The sequence below is a fragment of the Abramis brama genome, assembly GCF_963993115.1.
Source record: "Abramis brama genome assembly, chromosome: 3".
Classification (NCBI taxonomy): domain Eukaryota; kingdom Metazoa; phylum Chordata; class Actinopteri; order Cypriniformes; family Leuciscidae; genus Abramis; species Abramis brama.
Window position 1 is genome coordinate 18,507,437 of NC_139965.1, and position 21,164 is coordinate 18,528,600.

The 21,164-nt window shown below is 35.4% G+C and overlaps 3 protein-coding genes and 1 long non-coding RNA gene across 7 annotated transcripts in view; 3 read left to right on the forward strand and 1 right to left on the reverse strand.

Annotated features, from left to right (window-relative positions):
- dagla (diacylglycerol lipase, alpha) overlaps nt 1-8,205 on the reverse strand; it is a 41,543-nt gene extending 33,338 nt beyond the window's left edge. The window contains exon 1 of one of the 2 annotated variants that reach the window (XM_084108139.1): nt 7,656-8,192. The gene's annotated coding sequence lies outside the window, so the exon portion shown is untranslated. Of the gene's footprint in view, nt 1-7,655 lie in introns of both variants that reach the window. The other variant, XM_084108140.1, reaches the window with a different exon arrangement.
- Nucleotides 8,206-8,840: 635 nt separating this feature from the next.
- On the forward strand, nt 8,841-13,412 carry LOC311080302. The gene is made up of 2 exons (XR_014605550.1): nt 8,841-9,238; nt 11,831-13,412. It is a non-coding gene; the product is annotated as an uncharacterized lncRNA (long non-coding RNA).
- A 1,397-nt stretch (nt 13,413-14,809) lies between these two features.
- Nucleotides 14,810-16,198, forward strand: polr2l (RNA polymerase II, I and III subunit L). 3 transcript variants are annotated; one of them, XM_084108640.1, is made up of 3 exons: nt 14,810-14,928; nt 15,680-15,791; nt 15,877-16,198. In XM_084108640.1, the coding sequence occupies exons 2-3, from the start codon at nt 15,697-15,699 to the stop codon at nt 15,983-15,985; spliced, it is 204 nt and encodes a 67-aa protein (XP_083964766.1). In that variant the 5' UTR covers nt 14,810-14,928; nt 15,680-15,696; the 3' UTR covers nt 15,986-16,198. The 3 variants fall into 3 exon arrangements, with proteins under 3 accessions (XP_083964766.1, XP_083964768.1, XP_083964767.1); XM_084108642.1 differs by having other exon boundaries at nt 14,833-14,928; nt 15,686-15,791; XM_084108641.1 differs by lacking the exon at nt 14,810-14,928 and adding an exon at nt 14,929-15,069.
- Nucleotides 16,199-17,056: 858 nt separating this feature from the next.
- Nucleotides 17,057-20,330, forward strand: sdhaf2 (succinate dehydrogenase complex assembly factor 2). The gene is made up of 4 exons (XM_084109572.1): nt 17,057-17,229; nt 19,001-19,212; nt 19,839-19,948; nt 20,133-20,330. Exons 1-4 carry the CDS (start codon nt 17,203-17,205, stop codon nt 20,258-20,260), a joined length of 477 nt encoding a protein of 158 aa, XP_083965698.1. The 5' UTR covers nt 17,057-17,202; the 3' UTR covers nt 20,261-20,330.
- The last annotated feature ends 834 nt before the right edge of the window (nt 20,331-21,164 follow it).

Below are 21,164 nucleotides of genomic sequence, written 5' to 3' on the forward strand. Positions count from 1 at the left end.
TGAAGGTAACAGTAAGGGAAAATGGTTTTAAAGTGGAAACACGTTTAGTGTTTGGCCTTGAAATGCATCAAATTAAGTGTTGACTTCATAATGGAAAAGAGGGATTATGTATTGGCATGCCGGGGAATGAGTAGGGGTGGAAAGCAGCGTGTTGAAAAATAAATAGGGCATGACAGGGGAAAAAAAGTGTTGAGCGCGTAGCAGGGAGAATAGAAAGACAGCACAGAGCAGGATACAGTCAGCTGTGTTCATGCCGGATCCTTGTATCAACACTGTACTTGACTGAACGTTTGCCTCTGTGCGCTCTGGAGACATTCACACGGGACGCGTTCTGTCTGCGCTACCCTGCAAACGTCTTTGGCTGGGTTTTTTTCTTCCAATGTCTCCTGACATAAGCACGTCACATCAATTTAAAAATACTTAAACTTGGGACAACCAGCACATCATCTCAATTTGGGGGTGCAGCAAATGGGGCGTGATAAACATCTCCAAACATCTGCATTATGCATAGAGAAACTGATTTTTAACAAAAATGTATAAATCTTTCAAGACAGACCTAATATGATCTTTGTTGAGGTTGGTAAGCAATGATACACAGATGTATTAATACATAGATAACAAAAAAAATAAAAAAAATAAGGGGTATATATATATATATATATATATATATATATATATATATATATATATATATATATATATATACACACACACACACTCTTGTATAGGCTGTAACTACACCAAAAAAGATGTTAAAATGATACATGATTAAAAATGTAATCTTTAAACATTAATTTAACCATTTAAATCAAAAGCTATAAAATTAAATAAAAAGTATTTTCTATAATTAAACAATCTTAATATATAAGATTTATTAATAACACATTTAATAATAAAATAATATAGGCTATATACACATTTAAAAAAAATGTTTTTATTAACTATTATAAGTTACTAATAGATTTTTTAAACATGTAACAAGACAAAATATAGTTGTTATATATTGTATAGCCTATATATATTGTTTTTTTAATGCTTATCAATGTTTATAAGTAAAAGCATAGTATAGTATAGTACAGTATTAGTAGTAGGAATATCTAACACATTGTAGTGTCGTTTTAGTTTCAATCCTACGTCATTCATTGCTTCATGGGATTATTACCTCATTTAAGTGCACATACCTAAGGTGATGACACACAGGGCAACTTTTTTTGAGCAATGTTGCTTGGGCACTTTCCAGAATAGGCAACATCCTATCTGGATTCTTTAGATCGGTCGTGGGCCCTGTTGCTCACCTGGTTGCCCGTTGACGTCAACATTGCTCAAAAAAGTTGCCCCGTGTATCATCACCTTTACTCATGTGTTTGTTGTACCTTTGTCTTTCTTCTGGTTTTCAAACATGATCAAGCTTGAATACCTGTGCTTCAAATGAAAGGTTGTAACATTATGATTTATCTCTGAGCTAGCTTGGGTTAGAAATTGCTATGGAGAAAAAATAAACAGGAAACATAGATCTAGAAGCAAAGCAACAAAAAGTGGGCGGCCACTGCGAGTAACTTTGAAACAAAAGAACAAGTCTTGTGGCTTGTTAGTTACCTTCAGACTGCTACGCCTCAAAAAATATTTGCCTCAGCCATGAGCTAACGTGCCGTCATCAATCTACTGCTGTGCTGTGGTTTAACTTCACTTATGATTAGAAAATCTCATGACTGGTTTGTTCAGCCAGATGACACATTTCAAACAACCATCCTGTTGTAAGAAAGATGATGTTTCAGATGACTTCAATGTCATGCAGTCCTAATAAAATGCTAGTGAGGTATTGGTGGGATGTCAGGACGCCCACTTACAGAGGCCCTGAAAAGTACTTGAGGCACACTTGAAAACGTCCGAATGGCAAAATAATAGCTTGTAAAATGCTTGTAGAAGTACATGCCTCATTCAGTGGCCTTATTAATATTATGAGATTGTACATCCATAACACCTCATACCAATGAGTCATAAATTAAAGCAGCCTGAAGTGAAGAGAAAATATTTTCCTTCTTTTTTGTTGTTGTCTGGTGGCAGTTCACAAGGAGATGATTTGTATATAGCATATAACAGAATAAATTACATAACATTTTATGATAGCAAATGATGGACACAAAATTGAACTGTACCCAATATTTATTCTAAATGGACATACTAATTAATTAAAGTAGCAATTGCTTCTGGGCCCATTTTTTGGTAACATTATGCTGCATAAACTTGCAGAAATGCAGGTGGCACAAATTAATCTTCAATACAGTGTCATAAAAATGACACTCATTATGCAAGATAAGAAAAACAGCAAGATGCAACACAATGATCGGAGATGTCTATCTGACACGTGTATATAAACAAAAAATTACAAAAAATTAAAAAATATGTGCAGATAGAATGCAAAGATGCATGGTCTCTTGTTCTGCTCATTGCACAAGAATTTTTTTTGCTACTTTTATTAGAAGCTGTATCAATCATGAACGCACTTTCACACATGCATGATGACGATAGCACCAAAGAAAACGTCAATCAATGCACTGATTCATACACGAATCACTTAATAACTCAAGACATTGACCGAAAAGCCTGACCAGAGATAGAAGCGGCGCTGATGGGAATCCGAAATAATCTGAGCCCATTATAATCAATGTGAGGTGATGATTAACTCCCAGAGTGAATTAGTTTAACATAAAACACAGATTTGCCTGAACGGGAACCATGTGGTGAAACAGACTGATTATTAAACCTGTTATTATTCAAAGAATGACCCACATTAAAAGGACCCATATTGGTCAGTCAACCACTGAAAGGAATATATTAGGATGCAATCAATCATTTTAATAAACCTATTGCTTTTGTTCAGATAGATCTTTATCATCTGCAAATTTTAAAAGGCACATTTTTCGCAGTGCCATAAACTAAGAAAAGGAATATCTGTGATTAAAGTTATCTGAGCTTTATCATGAGCGCCCTGAAGATCTATGCATTGCTCAATAATGTATTACAGAAACTAATGCAATTTTAAACAATACAGCCGCTATATTTCTCCAGGCCACATACAATCTCTTGATGTTCTTTCTTTTTTTGTGACAGATTGCAGGATGTTGAGAGGACAATGTGCCCGTTGTTGTTGCAGAGAGCTGGATTTTGGAGAACATTCGCCTGCATCTCTGCAGCAGAGACTGGATCATGTAGGCCTACATCTTATTCTGTGCTATCAATGTTTTATCAGAAAACAAATCTTTTTGACTGCAAAGTGTAAAGGCAAAAATACATTAATGCAAATTTGGAAAAGGTTTTAAATAGTTAAACTTAAGATCAAACACTGACATTGGATCTCATTCATGAAACTTAAGCAAAACAAATGTATGAATTGTTCATAAACCATTCGCATGTAAATGGTTGCACTCAATCTATTTTTTTCAATGTTTTTACGCATAAATTCATTCTATTCGAGTTTAATGAATTTAAAGATAAATAGTTTTTAACAATTTAATATTTTTTATTATTTAATTATGTACATTTAGTTGCTCTCGCTCATTTAGCAATGCATTATAAATGTATACACTGATATATATTATATAGCCTATATCACGGTGACTTCCGTTGATTTTATATCAGGTTGATATTTTCTAATGCATAAATCAACCCCTACCCCTAAACCATCACAGAAACATGTGCAAACCACTAGATTTAAATAAAAACATAATTTGGACAATTTACAACCCTTCTCCACACTAGTTGACTGTCTAATAATTACACTATATAGCTCATTGTGAGCTCATTTGGCCCTCACAACAAGCACCTGAACACTCTCGATCTACAGATATCGGTAAACAAAAGAAAACAAATGCATTAAAGGAGACATATCATGCTTTTAAATTGTTCCTTTTTACATATAAATCATACATTTGTAGTCTATATAAAGCGGAACTGCAATGCTTGGGTCTGAATTCCTCATTATTATAGCTCCACAGGCCCCTTTTCTACCCCTTTTCTGATGTGCGTCTGAGAGCAACTCGTTTTGGTGCGGTCTCTTTAAATACAATTGAGACACTTCATGCCCCGCCCACACTCGGTTCAACTCCACCCCGTTCGGCCATTTTTGTAGTTTGATAGCAGAGATACGATTATCTAGCGGCACAGAAACTTTTTATTCACACGTTATTAACAAAATGTCAACAACGGAAGACTTGTCCAGCCAGCCTTACATGTTCGAGGCAGAGTCGGAGCAGGAGCGAGATGAAAATGAAGACGACGAACCTGTAGAACAACGTCTTCATATGGATGTATTGCAATGGTGTGTTACTGTATTTACACATGAAACTTTGGTCTTCCGACCTTTTACCACCGTGTCGATTTATTTTGATTAATATGTGCGAGGGAGAGAGAGCAAGACAGCGTCTAGTTTGGAGACGGTGATGTCTTGTTTACACTTTCACCTGGCTCTGAAGAGAGAGAGTGAGCGCGCGCGCGACCAGGTCTCTCTCTCTGCTCGTTCTTTCAGTTAAACATGCGTCCTGTAACAAGCGCGGCAGTTAATCTACATTAAACGGTGTAATGAAGCGTGTGGGTTACTACATCCAACAACCGAACATTTTAACTTACCCTCTCGTAACTTCTGCATCCTTTAGCTTGGACTACAAAATTGCAGCGAGAAATAAAAATGGCGGATTGCTCGAAGTGTTGGGCCGGAAGTCAATGTCCTTATTTGGCAGTTCCGCTGCAAATACTGTGACGTAATAGTTCAAAAAACGTCATAGATAACAGAAAAATCGGAACAGGTTGAAAAATATGACCAAAACAGAATATAAAGATATCAACGAAGCACCTGAAGAGAATAATTTCATATTTTCTGTACTTCTAAACACTCCAAATATACAACAAAATGCATTTAAGGTCTAAAAAAGTGCATTTGGCATGATATGTCCCCTTTAAGGCACTGTATTGCCTCGATCACTATTTCTGCAAATCACTGTACAGGACACACCAGATAGGAAGTGTTCTGCAGTCTTGCAATCATTTCTCAACTATCTATTGCATCACTGTGAGCAAAGTAAGAAATAACAATTACTCTACATGAACATTATCCCACAAAGGACATCCTTTGATTTGCATGATTGTCTATGCTGTGAGAGGCTGGACTAGACAGTCACAAGTCCAATGTTGAGTATTATATTAGACTCCATTAGACACTGCTTTAAAAGGCCAAGTGAAGCCTCCGGGCGATTCCAAGACCCCGAACATATCACACCTCAACATATCACACAAGACGTTCAGCATCTGACTGGAAAATAGTATTTGTTTTGCTTGTTAGTCAAGGAGGATGACGAAAAATAGGGTTTTTACAATAATGGTTAAACTGTTAGTCATGATTATTTGCTCAAAAATTCTAATTGTGATTATTAATAATCACAATTGTTCTTGTGGAGAAATCTGTTTATGCATTTCATAAGATTATTGCACTTTCACGTAAACACAATCAAGAGAATGTCAACTAATACTCAGAGTTTATTTTACCACATGGCCTGAGAGTGAGTAAATTAACAGCAAATTTTCATTTTTTCGGCTAACTATCCCTTTAATGGGCAGAAAATATATCCATTTAGGAGAAAAGCTCTGATTAGGGGATTTTAACTCTTAATATCTGGCAACCCCAAGCATAAATGCTTGTGAGGTTTGTTACCAAGGCAAGACCATGCAAATGTCAAGTGGAAAAAAAACAAAAACAAGGATAAATCAGCGAAATCGCAGATGATTACAATTAAGTGATTGCGTCAAACAGAGATCGCAATCCTAATTATAATACAATTAAGCGTGCAGCCCATGTGAAGATTAGCTGATTCAAAACAAACATATTTGAACAATCTCATGCAGTCTAGCAGACCTCCAGGTGAAATGAAGCCTTGGGTTTTTTTGTACATGAAACAATTTTAGTAACCCATTTTCTTGCATAATGTGATTTATGTCTGAGTGAAACAAAAACAAACAAACAAACAAAACAACAATATGGCCAGATTTGATTTTATCCATCGGGTATTAGCATAATTGTATAAAGTGGGTGTTTCATTTCAGAATGGAATGTTTGAATGAAATGAAACACCTGAATGAAAGTTTTCGAAGAAAACACATTTTTCAAATGCACAATTGAGAATCATGCACAATACGACCAAGAACGTGTGTTAAAAATGTAAAGTCAAATTTGATTACCTGTTTGCTTTAAATGCACATTAGCAGCATACATAAGTGATATAACCATATATCAGCCCGGCAGATTAATCATTCTGCATAGTTTCTCCAACAGTTGTTATCAATGGGGATAGTGTTCATTGTCAGTTTTTAAATATTTTAAGTTCTTATTTGCAACTTATTTCTCATTAATGGTCATCAGCCACTCTGCACACTATGACATCGGCCACTAAGGATCCCATATCCGTCGATAACTGTTCAATAAAATGATCTTTGTCCACATACAAAAAGCTGCACTTTGTAATTAACAGCAATTTCCTCTTGCATTTGCTGGCTTCTTCAAACCACTGATGGGCTCCATCCAGCCTTGAATATACAACCACAACCTCTACATTAAGAATTAAAAGCCTCTGGTTCTGAACTATCCTGTGCTTTCACACTATGTGTGTGTGTGTTGTAGATAAGATCTGCATTACTGCTGTCATATATATAAAAGAAGCTCAGATATCCTTAACAAGTTTCATAATGATAGGTATGACATACACCAGAAATGAAATGAAGTAACATAGCCTACTCTACACCACAGTATACTGTAGGCGCTTGGGCATGAACCAGAAATGATGGGTGTGCTCACATGCCTGCAGCAATGCAAAAACGCACCGTTATTCATACAGGTTGTAAAAGGTATGACCTTAAAATGACACAAATGTAATATGCCATAGGTCCTGTCAAAATACCATAGTTACAAACATCAATATATATTTATATTAAAATAATTCATCAATATTCATAGAAAACCTTGTAACAACCTATGTACCACGTTCAAATAACCTTGGGAATACTATGGTACATTTTGTGCAACAACTGCACTGGTGGTAAAACTATGTTAAAAGTTACATAGGCGGTTACCATATTCATTCACTATTTAATGCTTCAATGACAATGTACTTCCAAGAATACCATGTTAGTACCGTGGTACACGCATAAAAAAAATGGTAATACCATGTAGGCTACTCTTATATGACTCAAAACCAAGTGGCAGTGGCAGTACAATGCAATCAAATGGTAAAACATATCACTTTTTGTAAGAGAAATATCAAACAGAATGATTACCATATTCACATACTCAAAGTACTTCAAAGAATACCATGCTATATGTGCAAAACATGGTACTTTTTCGTTCGTGCAATAACAGTAAAACCAATGGTTTTCTGTGGGAACCTGTGGTTATCGTATACATATAAAACTCACAGACACATTGCAATACGATGGTATTGAATGTACTCAGAGGTACTTAAAAAAAAAATCGCAATAAATGAACAATTTCCACACAAAAAAAACCTTTGTGTTTTTTCGTTAGCGCACTAACTGTAGTAACTATGGTATTCAGGCGGAAACTGCGGTTACCATGGTAAATTTTCATAAGGGTCGCCAGTACAAAAACTCACCTGATGTATGAACGCGTCTTCCCGAGACCTTCTTCTGCATGGACTCTCTTAAATCTCCCATCCTCCGCAAATACACGCACACAGAACCGCAGAACCGAGCCAGCTCACGGTTCTGAACCAGCCACAGGTCTCAGAACAGCAACAGTCCGGTAAATGCGGCGTCCCGTCTGCATTCACATGCACATGAAGGAGTAGAGATGTGTTAAATTCGGGTTGCTTCGGCGGTCCATAAACGGATTTTATATGATATCGATCGCCTTGGTTTCATTGACACTCCGCCGTAACGTCACTGATATTTTCACGCCTTTCCAAGCGCGCGTCGCGTCAGAAGCCGCTCCATATTCCGCAAAAAATATTAACGTAACGTTACACGCGAATCTAACATTTATTCCCCAGGCGTGCTCGTGACATTCCCTCTCCGCGTAGTAAAATCGTGCGGTAATTCCAGACCCGCACTGTCCGCAGCAGGTCCCAGTCAGATTGATTGCTGTGTATATCTTCCCTACGATCTTTTTTCCATATAAGCACCGTCGTTGCAATTCTCAATTCCAGTTGCGCTTGTTGAAGCCGCATCCCGTTTTCCACTTGCGCTCCTGGCGTATCTCACGTCATCCATTGGTTGTCGTAAGAGGCGCTGCGCTACTGACGTACGACGCTGCAATTTTCCGCTGCTTAGGAACCACTGGCACACTGTGCTGGGACGGGCTTGGTGAATACAGAGGAGAGGAGACTCCGAAATAGTATGCCGGGCGTGGAACTGGAACGACGTCATTTCCTGAATTTCTGAAGCCTTTGTAATCAGCAGGGTGTGCCAAAAGAAAAGGACAAATCAATTAATCAATAAAACATTGCATTGCTAGGCGATAGATAGATAGATAGATAGATAGATAGATAGATAGATAGATAGATAGATAGATAGATAGATAGATAGATAGATAGATAGATAGATAGATAGATAGATAGAGATACTGTTTATAATATTAAATACATTAGAAATTAGAAATATATAATACACACACATATATAATGATATGATTTTGCTCTTCAATTATATAAACAGGTCCATACCAAACAGTCTTTGAGGTGTGTTGGAATTTGACGTAATGCTTCTTGACTGGCATTACAATGCAAGTGAGATGAAGGTTTGGAGAAACCTGTTCCAGCACTCCCCAAAAAGGCACCATCTGTTGTTATAAGGGAATGATTGCCCCAGGATTAATAACTGTCTGGTTTTGCGTCAGACTGGAGCACCTATATGGCGTTAATAAAATAAAATAAAATAAAACTTCAATGCAAGAACCATTATACCAATTCAAGCCGTACGAAAGCACACACACACTGGCTGCACTACGCCCCCCCCTGTTTTCACAGATGGAGTGGTACATCCCAGTGCCTCTCCTCCTCCTCCTCCTCCTCTTGCTGCTGTGTCCTCCATCACTCCATTTCCTTTGATTCTATTTCTCCTTGAGGACGGACTCAGGCCTTCTTGCAGAGCGTATCTCTTGGTCTCTCATCCTCCGTCTCTCTACCCTTCTTTGAAAAGAAGAAGAGGTGAGCAAGGATTACGAGGCAACATAAAGAAGGTAAGCTCCATCCATCATGATGTTTCTGAGTTGTACATCCATCAAAACTGGGAGAGAATGTCTCTCGCTGCCTTGGCCTGTGCAGCCATCATAACTGCATCACTACAGAAATCACATCCATCAGCTCGATAAACCCATTTTTCAGTCCTTCTTTTATGCATTATCTGCATGGTTCTGCATGGCTTAGTCAGTTTCAGACCTCTTTTTAGCGTTCATTTATTTTTAATGTACATTGCTCCCCCCCCCCCCCCCCCCCTTGTATGACTCATGCAGATTCACAGGGATAATTCTGCATGTTGCAGATGAACTAAATGTCATTCTGATGTTTAATGCCTCAGAAACATTGTTCATTATGTTTGGTGGGTGCAATGATGATGCTTGACTGATGTTAAGAGTTACTTGTCACTTTTGTCTCGGATACTATAAAAAGAGCTTTTATACACTAAAGACACACATGCTTTTTAAGGAAGCAACGACTAATGGATGCTGCCCTTTGGCTGTCTAATACAAGCATGTGACAGACTCAGTCAGTAGGCCACTGCATATAATGTCATTGCCATATCAAGGTCAAAGATTCAAATGTTTCATGTGATGTAATTCTGTTTGGGCGACAAAAATAAAATGAATGGTTAATCCAAAATATGACAATTCTCTCGTTATTATTTACTATTATTTATATTCCAAACCCATGCGGGGTCTTTAAAAAGAAAAAAAAGACTCTTCAGCAGTTTTTATTTATTTATTTAAGGACAGTTCAGTCCAATAAATAAATAAATGAAAACTAATTATAAAAGCAGTCAATATGATTATATTTATTATATTTGTGTTAGGAACAGTTATCATCTTCCTCACCACCAAAGCTCTTAAATTTCATTTACAGATGAGAAAAAATAATAAAAAAATGGTGTATCGACATGTGAGACGTTTGGTCTCGAGAAATCGTTGGTGTCAAATTACTTTTGGTTCTCACATGTGTCATTAATAAAGATGACAGGCCAGTTTAAATATAGTACACAAGACCTTTATGGTATTTTTATGGTGCTTTTTGGTGCATCACCATGAGCTATTGTGAAATTATTCTTTAGAATTTTTCCAGCATGTGGCTTTTTTTTTTTTGTGACTATTCCTTTAAAGCTGCAGTCCGTAATTTTTTGGGGTTAAAAATTATCCCAAATAAATTTTTGAGCAAGTACATAACCAACCAGTGTTCAAAACTATCTGCTTGCCTTAGCTCGATTCAGAACTGTAAGCTTGTAATAATGTTTTTAATTCCAGTGGTACTGGTGGTTTTCCGCGGGAGATTCGAGCATGTCTTTGCGTCATTACATCACATCTGTACACATAAAGAAGATGTCTCGACTAGTAGGCTATGTTGCGTGTGAGGATGTTGGAGGTGGAAATTTATAGCCTTTTCTCACAGCACTTGATATAATTAAACTTATCAATTTGATGGCGGATCCAGAAAGGTTCAAATGACAATCACCAGTGACAACTGGAGATTCACCCGTTGTAAAATACAATAGAGTTCGGACTTCGGAGTGGCTACAGAAAAAAAGAGACTGCAACCGGCCCATGCTTAAACAAGGATAAATATCAGAAGGGCGTTAAATGTAGTCACGCAATGCTGATGTTGTTAACATTAACAATTTGAGAACAAAGTATAATTTGCACGGTTTGACATGATATGATAAGATAGATAGATGTTACTTGTTCAGACGACATTTTCTGGTGAAAATTCTTATGTTGGTCATACTTCCAATAAGTAGAATCTGTGATTCCGAATGCCAGGATCCACACCGGCGCGGTGACTGACAGCCACACATTCTCCTCAAAACACTGGATTCATCCGCGCTGTGCCGTGCCGAGGCACAACCCACGTAAGGTTGATAATTCCGCGAATACTGCAATTGCAGATTTCAATCAGAGATGGCGACAAAGAGGAAAAACTACGGACTGCAGCTTTAACTTCTCTGCATTTTTACTTACAGTGCACTACCATTTAAAAGTTTGGGGTCAGTAAGATTATTTCTAAAGAAATTAATACTTTATTTAGCAAGAATGCGTTAAATTGATCAAAAGTGACAGTAAAGACAATTATAATGATACAAAAGATTACTATTTCACACACATGCTATTTTTTTTTAACTTTCTACTCATTAGAGATTAGAGAATCCTGAAAAAAAGTGTCACAATTTCCACAAAAATATTAAGCAGCACAACTGATTTCAACATTGATAATAAGAAATGTTTCTTGAGCAGTAAATCAGCATATTAGAATGATTTCTGAAGGATCATGTTAAACTGAAGCCTGGAGTACTGAAGCTGAAAATTCAGCGTTGCCATCACAGGAATAAATGACATTTTAGAAAATATTCACATAGAAAACAGTTATTTTAAATTGTAATAATATTTCACAATAAAACTGTTTTTACTGTATTTTTAATCAAATCCAGACTTGGTGAACATAAGAGACTTCTTTCAAAAATATTTGTAAAAAATCGTACCGAACCCAAACTTTTTATAGTGTAGGCCTACATGTATAAATTTCAAACCTAAATCTCACCCTCTTCTTTATAATTGTATTCCTAAAAGAAAGCCTAAGAACACCTGCCGGATTCCTTGACCCCTTGATCCCTTGATCCCACTCCCACATGGAAGCAAAAGCTAAAGGAGCGCCGAAGTCTGCCTCCAAAGCAGAGAAGAAGGAGGCAGCCCCACCGCCAAAGCCAGACCCCGTCTCTGCTGAACCCGCGGAACCCGAGAAGCCCGCGGAAGATGGAGACACCAACCAACAGGGGGCGACGGAGTCCACGGGAAGTTGCTGTGAAACCTTAGAAAGTTTGAAGCCTTTCCTGATTGGAGGAGCTGTCATCGCCCTTGGAGCTGTATTGGTGGGCGTAATCGTATTAGCCAAGAAAAACTGACCCGAGACCTGTGATTGGTTGTTAAATGGCGGGCGTTGATTAGTTCACACAGACTATTAAAGTTTATATAAGGGGGGTGTTGAGTCACTAGGTGTCTTAATTTTAAGCTGTGCTTTAATTTCAGAGTTTGTTCCCGCCAGCTAAAGCAAGCTAGAGATGCATTTAGGCCAAACACTTTTTAACATAGCATTCAACACAGTTGCATATCTACATCCTCAACTAGTCAATTCTGCCTGCTGGTTCAATGGTCAAATTACATCATCGTCCATGCCATAATGCGGACGTGAATAGGCTACAATTATCCAAACATTTTTTCCAAAACCCATAACTGCCAATTGTAAGATATAGACAATATTAAAGTGCATGCTTCAAGGTTAACAATACAGAAGTTTTCTGGAGTTTATGGAAATTAAAGGCTATTTATAAAAAGCAAATGGTTTCATATTCAAATAGCCTACTAATGCAAATCCATATGTACAAGTACATGGCTCTGACATCTATTGCAGTTAGGACTGTATTGTTGAGAGATGGTGTAGAAATGTAAAGAAAATTGCAGTTGTAATATTATTAGTTTAAAATGATCTGTGTTCAATTTGTATGTGTAACTTATACCTGTCATCATCCCCGAACCAAAAATAAGTCATTCAATAATTCAGTAGCCTTGCCTGTGGATTGCATAGTGCCATTTCAAAATCGTATTTTTTTCGTTTGTTTGAACGATGTTGACGATTTTCTGAAGCTGGCCAATGGAAATAGATGTGTGATGCAATATAGATGCAACGTAGATTATGACGGCTTTTGTCCAACAGCTTCAATTTCACAGTTACACTATGATGAGCGCTCTACACAACAGAAACAATCCCTAAATGCATGCAGACACGAACAATATACACTTACACGTCACATGACATACTGTTACAGAAAATTTTCTTTAAAGTGCGTATATAATGCAATAATTCCAATAGAACTCTGTATTTTAAAAGAAAGAAGACCATTTATTAGTTGTGATACTGATGGTAATGATGTTGATGATGATGTGGCAACATGGTGGTTGTCTTGATGGTGGTGGTGATGAATGATTATGATTTTATTTGTTGAAGTTTATCTATCCCTCTAATGTGTCCCTTCCCTCCTGCCATATGTATTTTACACACACCCTCGCCCGCTGCCTTTCTGCTGTTCCTCGTGTGAAATAAAATAAGATGGCTCCCTTGTGACTTGATGGCCTTATTAAAGGACAATGAACTATTTCCCAGACTCAGTGTGTTTTTTTCCGTTAGTTATTTTTGTTCGTTTTTGAAGGCTGAATTCAATGCTTGCTTAAAGCCTATTTTCTCATACTTGCGACTGATTTCTTTGCTATTTTTCCTTTTACTAAATGTAGCAGTGACTTTTAACAGGGAATTATTAAATATGCTAATGTAGGCATGTTTCTACCACTTGAAAAAAAGAAAAGAAAACATCAAAAACATATACAAAGGTCTGGTGTGATACAAAAAAAAGCTTACAGAGTTAAGAATCAATAATCAAAGGAAAAAGAATATCAAGTGACTTGATGGATAATTTTGCTAACTGTGGTTTTGCTGCAATCCTACAAAAAAAAATGTTTTTCAAGCTAAGATAATATTTACTGAATTGACAACCATAGTTTTTATCAGTAAAACACAACTACTACTTCTACTACAACAACTAATAATAACACCTTATTTATTTTAAAGTGTCCGTTGAAGGTTGCATCACATTTGAGGGTCTTTTATTATATAAGGGTTTTAATTTGTTTACATTTTTGGGAACTACACAATTCTCATACTTTCATTTGTGTTATTTCAGAGATGTGGTGTCTTTAATTTACACTGATTTTTGGAGTTTGACCAAAAAACACATTTAAGTAAATGTTAAGTTGTCAAAGTCAGAAGGAAAGAGCATAATTATGAAACCATTAGACAATGGCAACAGCAGTGGGACAGGGAGACTAAAGAGACATTTACAGTATTTAACATTCAAAATAAAGTTGGTGCTGTGAAGAATAGAGGAGGGAATGGAAAAGAAGAAAGAGTTATGACTAGATTAAGAATAGCTCACAGTAATTTGAATAGTTCACTATACATTACAGGGAAGCACTCAACTGTTTTTTTGTGTGATTATTGTCAGGTGCATGTGCTTAGATTTACAGGCTGTATGATGGACAGATGAAAAACACGATGGAAGAAACAGAAAAAGTTGGATTAACAGGGTCAGGAATAAAGGATATACTGGAAAGTGGTGTGAATGAACAAGGCAGGAGATGCCTTGTCCTTTTTTTTTTTTTTACAAGTACAGGTCTTATGAGGTGAAATTTTCTTTAATCTGTTTTGTTAAATATATGCAACAGTAAGGATATCAGTATTTCCTATAAACGTACTGTCTTTAACATATATTTCCTCAGAAGTATCACTTTCATAAGCTCTTACAAAATGTACTTGCTGAGATATAAGTTAACAAATTATCGTTTGAATTTAAAAGTTGTCTAACTAGCACAATATTGTTTTTAAACCAACTTCTATAGTAGTGCAACACTAAGAAGAGGAAGAAGAAGAAGAAGAAGAAGAAGTTTGACCGAATTTTCTCATGTTGCTCACTCGCTTCAGAAGGGCGCGGAACGCTTCTTCTCATAACCTTGTTTCCACCCGTGTGTATTTGACAAACGCAATGCGGAAATTACGCATTTGAAATGCGTTTGTTTTAAGCGGCACAAGAGAAACGCGTGTAGCCTGTGAGATTGTTTTGGTAATATTTCATTTTTTTTTTTTTTCATTCTTGAATAATAATAAAATAAACTAATCGTTCAAGTTTAGTCGTGGGTTTGTAAGTAAGGAAATTACATCGCGCTGAACCTCGATATCGTTAGCTTCATAGCATAATTGCCTAGTAAGTAATATTTCAATGTTTTTGGCAGAAAGGCAGGATGATGCAGCAGTGGTAGGACAGCAAAGTTAGGCAGATATCACAATTTGGCCAAAAAATGACTTAGGCAATTATGCTATGAGGCTAACGATATTATATATTTTTTCTTCGAGTTACTAGTAGCTAGGTCTGTAAGCTTACTGCGCTTATTAAATGCTTGTATTAGCAATACACCACGTTTATATCTCAGCATGCATTACTGTGATACATGTTTGGCAGTATTGTATATTTTTCTGCGTAATTCAATCGAGAGAAAGAGATGTGTGTGTGTGTGTATAGTATATGTTACAAAAATATAATTATGACATTAAATTATAATTGTTAAATATAATTATGAGGTTATTAAAATGACTATTTGTGAGGTTAAAATGTACAATTTTGAGATTTAAAAAGTCAAAATTATGTTTTTTTAAGTAAGATTTGTCAGCATGTCAGAATTTCAACTTATGTATTATAGTTATGATTCAAGTCATAAGTTCGACTTTTTGTCTCATGAAAATGACTTGTGTCATATTTTGACTTATGTCATAATTGGCACAATGACAAGCTCAAAGCTGTTTTTCTTATGTGGCAGAAACAGGATCCTTCACCATGATCATCCCTGTTCGCTGCTTCACTTGTGGGAAAATCGTTGGGAACAAATGGGAGGCGTATTTAGGTCTTCTTCAAGCGGAGTACACAGAGGGGTGAGTTCATGAAATGTCCATCAGTGTTTGATTTCTCTGCATATCTTCCGGTAAACTGAATCTCACTCTTTGCTCATTTTCACAGTGATGCTCTTGATGCTCTGGGTTTGAAGAGATACTGCTGTCGCCGGATGCTTCTGGCCCACGTGGATCTTATCGAGAAGTTGTTGAATTATGCACCGCTGGAGAAATGAGGAGCTTTCTGTGCAAATGAAGATGAAAATCCCACTCGGCCTCTTGTATTTTCAAAGACTTGATCCTAATGGAAGATATACAGGCGTGGGCTTCAACACAAACACGGCTGGTTCATTAGAATCTGAAGAAACTTATTATGTGGAATGTTTATCTGCATTTTGTTTATTAGCATTTTGTTTGTTAGCATTTTGTTAAATAAAGATTGAAATATATCTGTTGTACAGTTCATTACATTTCAAACTGAACCTGTGTTTAACTAGTGTTATTAAAGTAATGAGGGAATCTAAAAAGGGAAGCTTTTCCAATCGTAGGTTGAATCTTGATATTTGAGTTACTGTACATGTTTGTTTGTACAAAAAAAAAACTAATTTTTTTCTGTTACACAAGACGAGAAGGTTTTTTTTCAAAGCTTTGGTTCACAACTTTGCAATGACACATCGGTCAAGTGTTAGAAGAACCAGTGTTTGGGTTGAGGATTAAAAGTAATGAGAGTTATGTAATTAGATTACTTTTTCAAGTAACTAGTAAAGCGACGCATTTCTTTTAAATGTACAAAAACAATATAAAAATAAAAGCTAATTAATAATATTAAAAGCTAATAATTTTTAGATAATTCTAAAATAACACTGCTGTCAAAATTGATGCTGAAAACATTTGAAGATTAAAACAAATCCAATGATGTATTTAAGTGCTGTGTTAACTTTAATAACTTTATTTATTTTTGATTAGACATTCGGATTCAGATTTTGTGCTTATTTTAGGTTTAATAAAAGTAAAAGAAATGAACATACATACCGTTCATAATTAGTAACACTGTCCCTTTAAAAGAATTATATAAAGCTGAAAACTTCCATCCGCTTTCACAAGTGTTCACTGAAATACAGTCCCTAGGAAACAAACAATTGCTTTTATTTATTTATTAGGATTTACCTTTTAAATTTACACGTGTCCGCCCAGTGGTCAAGGACAAACTCAAGATTGAAATACACACTTGTCATGTCTACACGGCATAGAAAACAAAGAACTATTCAAAGCAACATTCAAATGATATTGTGATAGAAAACTGATATTGACCTTACCAACATGGCGCCCGCTCCACTACGTTTCCTGCTCTTATGTCGTGAAACAGTTGCATAAACTCTCCTTCAAAATATAACATTGTCAGCCAAGCAAGCACTTGATCAGTCATACATTACTGAAGATACTTCTCGATAACATGTTTTCAGCAGCTATTGCAAGAAAGGTAAGTTTATTTGCTTTGCATTCATATGTGGCGACTGGTTTTAAAGATCTAATTTGACCTCACGATTCTGAAGTGGCATAACAAGAACATCTTTCTGAGCCCATCACAAATTAATATCATCCAACTAATATATAAAATTAAAATTATAGCAGGGGTTTGGAAAGTTGGATATTTATCCTGTCGGTTTTGTTTTGTATGTCAGAGCAAGGACAGATGAGGATATTAACATCTTCATCGGTATTAAACTAACGTTAACCCCTGAATTCACACACAAGACTAATTTCAATCTTTTGTTATAATACAGTTTCCTAAACAATGCAACAGATTCTTCAGCTCTTGAGATACAGTAATTCATTTTGCTCACTGTATTGATTTAAAACAATAAAACCATACAAAAAAATCTAGAAAAAAATAAACGTTAGTGTATGTATGTATATATATATATATATATATATACACACACATACACACACACACACACACACACTACCGGTCAAAAGTTTTAGATCGGTAAGATTTTTAATGTGTTTAAAAGAAGTATCTTCTGCTCACCAAGGCTGCATTTATTTGATTAAAAATACAAACAAAAACAGTAATATTGTAAAATATTATTACAATTTAAAACAGTTGTTTTCTATGTGAATATATAGTTAAGTGTAATTTATTCCTGTGATCAAAGCTGAATTTTCAGCATCATTACTCCAGTCTTCAGTGTCACATGATCCTTCAGAAATCATTCTAATATGATGATTTGATGCTCAAGAAACATGATTATTATCAATGTTGAAAACAGTTCAAAAGAACAGCATTTATCTGAAATGGAAAGCTGAAATGGAAAGCTTTTGTAACATTAAACACTACCCTTCAAAAGTTTGGGGTCAGTAAGAATTTTAATTTTATTTTTTGGGGAAATAAATAAAATAAATCAATACTTTTATTCATCAAGAATGAGTTAAACTGATCAAAAGTTACAGTAAAGACATTTATAATGTTAGAAAATATTATATTTTAAAATATATTAAAATAGAAAACAGTCATTTTAAATTGTCAAAATATTTCACAATAATACTGTTTTTTTTTTTTATTATTGTTTTTTAATCAAATAAATGCAGCCTTGGTGAGCAGAAGAGACTTCTTTTAAAAACATAAAAAATCTATACCGATCTAAAACTTTTGACCGGTAGTGTATATATATATATATATATATATATATATATATATATATATATATATATATATATATATATATGTATATTGGCTGATATATGGTTTGTATTTTTATCATTTTAGTTTTCATATCCTTTAAAGGTTTAGTGTGACTGTGTATATATATAATCCTTTAACTAAAAATAGAATTAAATCAAAATGATAAAAATCGATGATATTAAAATAACACTAGATCATACATGTTACTGTATAAAGTCCTGGTGTATGGAAGATGTCCTCTTTTGGCAAATATAATGTCATAGATTTTATTTTTTAGAAATTTATTTTATTAATTTTTTTACAAAAATATATGATATAATAGAATATGATGTAATATGTCTTGAGACAAAACACTATAATGATGCCAAAACCTTTTTTCAGGATAATTATTTGACATTATTAAATGTCATTCATAATTGCATATTTAATATAATGCACACATGGAATGATGATTTATTTTGATTATGTGTGATAAAACCTACACAGACATATAAAATAGTCTATGTTGATTAGAGTGAAGGCCAGAGGAGATTTTTAACATTGTTTGATTTTGATCTATTCCCAGGTTGTTAGTTCGGTTTGCCGAGCTTCACTGCGTCCAGCTGTTGGCACAGTGATTTCTCGGAGTTACCGAGGTGACGCCCCAGAACCAACCCTCATCGAGATCCCACTGCCACCGTGGGAGGAGAGGACAGGAGAGTCCCTGGAGATCAAGAAGAAAAGACTCCTGTATGAGAGCCGCAAGCGAGGCATGCTGGAGAACTGTATCCTTCTGAGGTTAGTAGGTTAAAGTCCCCCTGTAGTCAATCATTTTATCCCTTAAAACTCATCTTTGATCACCAAAATTACATATTGAAAAGTTTTTTTTCCTGTGAAAAAATGTCTTTGTGCCTTAAAATAGCTTGAATGTAACTCTACACCCTACACCACTCAAAATACTCAGCAAAGGTGTTGACTTATGAATTTGCACATTTGTCTTAAAGCATATTAAAAACACCACATAGACATATAAACAACTATATATATAAACAATTTAAACATTTTGGGTGAACTATTTTGAAGTAAAATAAAATATATTAAAAAAAAATTTGCCATTGTTTATGTAATTACTACAAAAAATTATATATAAATTATAATTTGATGCACTAAAATACCTAAAACTGAAATAAAAAATGTATGAAAAACTATATAGACATAAAACAAATTAATATAAATGACAAAAACACAATAAAATGACTTAAACTTTACAAATTTAAGTAAAACAGAACATATGAAAAAAATGTATTCAAAATATTAATAAAAATATAATAATAGTATCTCTGTGATACTAAAATAACACTGTTTCATATTATTCAAAATCAAGGGAAAGCTACTCTAACTACTTTTTTTTTTTTTTTTACCAGCCTTTTTGCAAAGCGGTACCTGAATACAATGAGTGAATCACAGCTAAAGCAGTATGACAGACTCATCAATGAACCCAGCAATGACTGGGACATCTACTACTGGGCTACAGGTATGAACACAAATAAAACAGATGTTTAGTGGTGTAGAGCTCTGCTCAGGCATGAAATTGACTTTGATTTCATTCATTGAATATTTTTCTGTGGAGTAACAGTAGTGGTGTATTGTGCACAATAAGACCAGGAGCATGTATAAAGGACTGAAATAAGTTTGCACACGTGTCTTCCTCCCGTCAGAGGCTCAGCCGACACCTGATGTGTACCAGGGCGAGGTGATGGAGATGCTCAAAGAGTTCGCCAAGAACAAGGACATGGAGCAGCGTCTAGATGCCCCTAATCTTGAATATCTGGACAAGAGCAGTTAAAACTCAGCCTTCTGCCAGAGACTGTCATAGAAAACCAGAACTGAGCTCATGCATATATATATATATATATATATATATATATATATATATAATTTAGATACATATACAGTAAATTAACACACACACACACACACACACACACATACTGTATACACATTAATTATACATATAAACGCTGTACAGTGACTGTGATGAGAAAATACCAGTTGTATTAAAGTTTGTTCTTATCGATGACTGAAGTGTTTGTCTCAATAGGTTTAACAACCACAGGAAGAATATTTCTAAAGATTATTTCCAATTAAATATATTATTTCTGGTTATCTTTCTGATGTGACATGGTTCATGCATTAAGAGGTTATAGAGTACTTTGCTACAGGCATTGAAAATCTCAAAGAGTGTGAATCATGTTATTTACTTGAGTAGCTTGGTGAACAACACATTAGTGTGTATTCAAAGATTAAACACAGGGTCGTGCTAAAGAGATTTGATGAGATCTGAAATGTGCTAAAGACACTTCAGACAGGAATGTTGTTTAGCTTGTTTCAAGGGGTGGTATAATGTCCTTTTTACAAAAATAAGTCTTTGATGTCCCCAGAGTGTGTATGTGAAGATTTAGCTCAAAATACCCCACAGATATTTTTATATAACATGTTAAAGTTGTCCCTTTTTGAGGGTGAGCAAAAACGCACCGTCTCTTTAAATGCAAATGAGCTGCAGCTCCCAGTACAGAGGGCGGAGCTACAACGGCTTGTGTCCTTTTACCTGACACAGACATGCACTGAAAATCTCAAAAACTTTTAGCCTTTTATGTTCAAACCGAAGTCAGAAAGATGGAGAGACTCAAGAAGTGACAACATGTAGACAACATTTCCGAATGGTTAGTTGATGAATTAAGGTAGCTTAT

What these genes read in the sequence shown, in the direction of transcription:
- polr2l (XM_084108640.1), top strand. Translation starts at nt 15,697, where the DNA reads ATGATCATCCCTGTTCGCTGCTTCACTTGTGGGAAAATCGTTGGGAAC. An exon ending in CAAGCGGAGTACACAGAGGG is followed by an intron (nt 15,792 to 15,876) that starts GTGAGTTCATGA and finishes TCATTTTCACAG; the next exon opens with TGATGCTCTTGATGCTCTGG.
- sdhaf2 (XM_084109572.1), top strand. Translation starts at nt 17,203, where the DNA reads ATGTTTTCAGCAGCTATTGCAAGAAAG. An exon ending in GAGAACTGTATCCTTCTGAG is followed by an intron (nt 19,213 to 19,838) that starts GTTAGTAGGTTA and finishes TTTTTTTACCAG; the next exon opens with CCTTTTTGCAAAGCGGTACC. An exon ending in CATCTACTACTGGGCTACAG is followed by an intron (nt 19,949 to 20,132) that starts GTATGAACACAA and finishes TCCTCCCGTCAG; the next exon opens with AGGCTCAGCCGACACCTGAT.